Source organism: Dipodomys ordii, unplaced genomic scaffold, assembly GCF_000151885.1.
Source record: "Dipodomys ordii isolate 6190 unplaced genomic scaffold, Dord_2.0 Scaffold191, whole genome shotgun sequence".
NCBI lineage: Eukaryota > Metazoa > Chordata > Mammalia > Rodentia > Heteromyidae > Dipodomys > Dipodomys ordii.
In genome coordinates this window covers 583,507-587,363 of record NW_012267407.1, presented here as the reverse complement: position 1 = coordinate 587,363, position 3,857 = coordinate 583,507, and the positions used below count along the sequence as shown (strand labels likewise).

At 61.3% G+C, this 3,857-nt stretch overlaps 1 protein-coding gene across 2 annotated transcripts in view; it reads left to right on the top strand.

The window, feature by feature from the left end:
* Nucleotides 1–1,435: 1,435 nt before the first annotated feature.
* Nucleotides 1,436–3,857, top strand: part of U2af2 (U2 small nuclear RNA auxiliary factor 2) — a 17,570-nt gene continuing 15,148 nt past the window's right edge. For both annotated transcript variants that reach the window (XM_013034541.1, XM_013034540.1), the window contains exon 1: nt 1,436–1,640. In XM_013034541.1, the coding sequence (XP_012889995.1) occupies nt 1,592–1,640 (49 nt within the window). In that variant the 5' untranslated portion in view covers nt 1,436–1,591. The remainder of the gene's footprint in view (nt 1,641–3,857) is intronic.

The following is a 3,857-nucleotide window of genomic DNA, read 5'->3' as shown; positions in this document are numbered from 1 at the left end:
GCCCGCTCCGTCTCCACCCCACCCCGCGCCCACCCCGCGCCGAGGCCGTGGCCTCCCGGCCACAAGCCGCCTGCCCGCCCTCCGCGGGAGACAGAGAGTTATTCAGAGAATTTTAATTAAAGAGACATAAACATTTGGAATAAACGGCACGCCAGGTCTTTCTGGGAGGGGGCGGACGGCGGGGGTCAAGGTGGAGGTGGAACGCCCCACGAATACACGCCCCCCTCCCCTGAAATTGGAGGCACCTGCCCGCCGGGGCGAGGCCGGGGTGCCGGTAGGGGTAGGCGGGAAGGCTGCAGGCCTTTTTTGCCCGTCGTGAGCTCTGGGCTGGGACGCTTCCCTGAGCTGCTCAGAGCTCTAGGCGGACGCTCTACCACTTAAGCCACAGCGCCACTTCCGACTTTCTTTGGGGTACATTGGAGAGAAGAGTCTCACGGACTTTCCTGCCCGGGCTGGCCTTGAACCGGGATCCCTGAATCTCTGTCTCCAGAGCAGCTGGAGTTAGCGGCCTGAGACACTGGCGCTCAAGTGCTACAGAGCGGGCGGAAGTGCGTGAGCGCCGTTGCCAAGGCAACGCGACCAGGGCAGCCCCACCTAACCGTCGAGAATTGGGTACCTCCACGGGGGGCGGGTGTAGATACCTCACGCGTGCGCCCTAGGGCACACCCGCGAATCCCCAGCTACGGGGAGGCGCGCCTTAGATCTCTGCGCAGGCGTACAAGGCCGTCTTTCCCCTCCCTCCTCGCCCCACCCTGTTCCGCGGTGCGCAAGCGCACACGGTGGCACTGACTACCGCCGCCGTGGGTGCTCTTCGCACAGCTGAGTGGTCCTAGCGCGCCGCCCCAAGCCCTCTGCGAGGCTGGCCTTTTTCTGCCCTCTCCACACGGGAGAACCGGGTTCTAGCACCCCAGTCTTCCTCCCGTCTCGGATCTCGAAGCCGGAAGGAGCCGAAGCGGTGACGGAAGAAGCCGAGCCTTCCCGAGGCCGGGGCGGAAGAAGCCGACGCTCTCCCGGAAGGGGCGGAGCGAGCAGGCGGAACCTCCGGAAAAAGCCGAAGCTTGGGGTCGCGCTTGGTTTCTGGAGGGGCCCGAGGGTTGGCGCCGGGAGCTCCGGGGAGGGCGCGGACTCTCGTGGGGGGGGGGCGACTGCCAGGGTAAGGCCGGCGAGGCCTGCGGCCGGGACGGTTTGGGTTGTCGGAGGCCGAGAGTCCCGGGCGCCCGCGGAGACTGCCGATCGCTGACGCGCTGGGCCCCGGGAAGTTGTCGTAACTCGTGGAGCCGGCGAAGGCCTTGCTTCGGAGTCCTCGGTGACAGCCGCCGCCGCCCGTAACTCCGCGGCCTGCCGTCGGGGAACGGCTGGCGAGCGTGGGAGCCGGGCTTGGCGTGGAGCGGCTGCTCGCGGGGCGGGAGGGCGGGAGGGCGGGCGGAGCCGGGGCGGGGCGGGCCGCCGTGGGTTTGACTAGGCGGGCGCCGGATCGCCGGCGGCGGCCGGAAGTAGCCGAAGCCAGGGGCGGAAGTAGCCGAAGCGGCCGGAGCGGGCGGGCGGCGAGGCGAGGCCGGAGCTGCACGGGGCCCTGAGCGGCCGTCTCAGCATGTCGGACTTTGATGAGTTCGAGCGGCAGCTCAACGAGAACAAACAAGGTGAGGGGCGCCGGGGCCGCGGGGCGGGGACGAGGGCGGCTCGCGTCGCTCCCTGCCCCCCTCCCCGCCATTTTCTCCTCGCGTTCCGCTCCTAAGGGCTGCGCCGGGTTCCCTCCCCCCCTCCCCCGGTTCGCGGCTCGCGCCTCGCACACGTGACCGCCGCGTTCTGCCGCGCGCGGCGATCGCAGGGGCGGCGGACACGGCCCGCGGCGCATGCGCGCGGAGCGGGCCCGTGCCCACGTGGCCCGGGTGGAGGCGGTGTCGGGGCACAAGTGCGCCCGGTCTCTGGACGCGCGTTTCGCCCTTTTGTTTCCTTTCTCTTCTCCACCCCCGCCTTTTTTTTTGGAAAGGAGATGAAGTTAGGGGCTGTAATCCCATCCTTTTCTCCCGCTGCCTTGGCACTTCCGCTTCCGGTCGGGCGCGCTGCCCCGTCTCCACGCCCCCTTTGTTTCCAAAATGGCGGTGGTGAGCACGGCCCCCCCCCTTTTCCTTCCTCACGTGGGACGGGGCGTTCATGCGCAGGGGTCCCTTTGTACCCCTTTTCCTTTCCGACCGTGCGGGCCCCGCTTGGGCCGGGCGTTTGGGCCCTGGCCTCCGGCCGCGCGGCGCCCGTGGTGAAAGCGGGGGTCCTTTTGTGTTTGCGGGCGCTCGCACGCCCCGCGTGCCTCGGGGTCCTTGGTGAGAGGAAGATCGGTGCCTTCGGCTTGAGGCCACCCCTCAAATCCTGGCCGCCCCGCGCTCAGGGCGCCAAATAGACGTGAGACCCGAGGCCTTACGTAAGCGGAGCGGAGGGAGTGCCACAGCCGGCGTCGAGCGAAGGTGCGCGGCGGGGCCGTGCAGGTGCACCCCGCGCGGCGGCAGAACAAAGCCGGGGCCGCGCCGGAGCCGTTCACCACTCCCGAAGTGTCCGGGCTCTGTATTGGACCGCGAGTGCATAGATGTAGGCGGAGAGAGGTTTGGGAACTGGATGGAGTCTCCTGACCCTTAAGTTCTTCACTAGAATTTGGAAAACCGAGTAAGGGACTGAGAATCGTTTGAATCCGAAGTAAGGGCGTGAGAGGACGGGAATGTCTGAAGGGAGAAGTGACTTTAACTGAGCGCCCCTGATGGGCTGACCATTCGGAAGGTGTAAAGGTTTTAAGTTTGAGAACACCTGGATGCAGATACATTGTTGCTTATTAGGTGTTACTTTCATAGTTTTAAAAAAATATCTGTGGACTCCGACTATCGCCACTTTGTTACTATTTTACTGAGATTACTAAGGATGATAGTGTAGCTATAGTTACTTGCTCCAAAAAAGCTGTGAAGATACAGTTGTTTCTAAAAAAAAAAATCATTGTAACAGCCGTCCAAAGGCAAAATTGTTTTCACTTGATCGGAGAAGAAAGAGGCTCACCAGGTTAAGAAAATCCCAAGTCTCTTAGCCAACTAGAAGCACCAGATCTGAGATTAAACGGGAAAAAGAGTAAAGTGTATGTATGACATACAGTTGGTTCATGCTAAAGAATAAATGATACTTGTGAAATCTCAAGGAGTGCGAAAGTGGGTCTTTGGCTCACAGACAGGGTGTTGGAATTGGAGAACAGCAGGGAAAGGTAATTTTCAAACTTAATTCTGCCTAGACCTCAGAACACCTGAGTAGGGTGGTGTGACTGATTTAAAGTGGAGAAGTATTTAAAGGTTAAATTCATGATTTTATTCCAAACTCTGGCAGACTGGCAAGCTATACCTACTGCCCAATAGAGGTGCATTAGCTGGTCCTGAAAGATATCCTGCTCTCTGTTTTCCTGAGGTCTGCTGCTGGTGCTGGAAAGCCAAACCTGAGACCTGGTACCCAGGAGTTGGTGGGGCTGTTCCCACAAGGTGACCACCACCTAGTTTTTTGGAGCAAATTGAAGTTCCTTGGTGCCCAGCTCTGCCCTCCTGTTACCTTGTCCTTGGGCCAGCCTGCTTACATCTCTTTCAGCTTTAGCCTCTTCAGTGACCTTGGTCTATCTGGAAACTGCCTTCTCTGTGTCCTGGACACCCCGAGAGCTACCTACCGGTGCTGCTTCTCTGCAGTTTCCCGTTTGCTGGTCTGGTTTTTTTTTTGGGGGGGGTCCAGTCATGGGGCCTCAACCCTGGGCCTGGGTGCTGTCCCTCAGCTCTTCAGCTCAAGGCTAGTGCTCTACCACTTGAGCCACAGCACCACTTCCGGCTTTTTTCTTTTTGCTTATG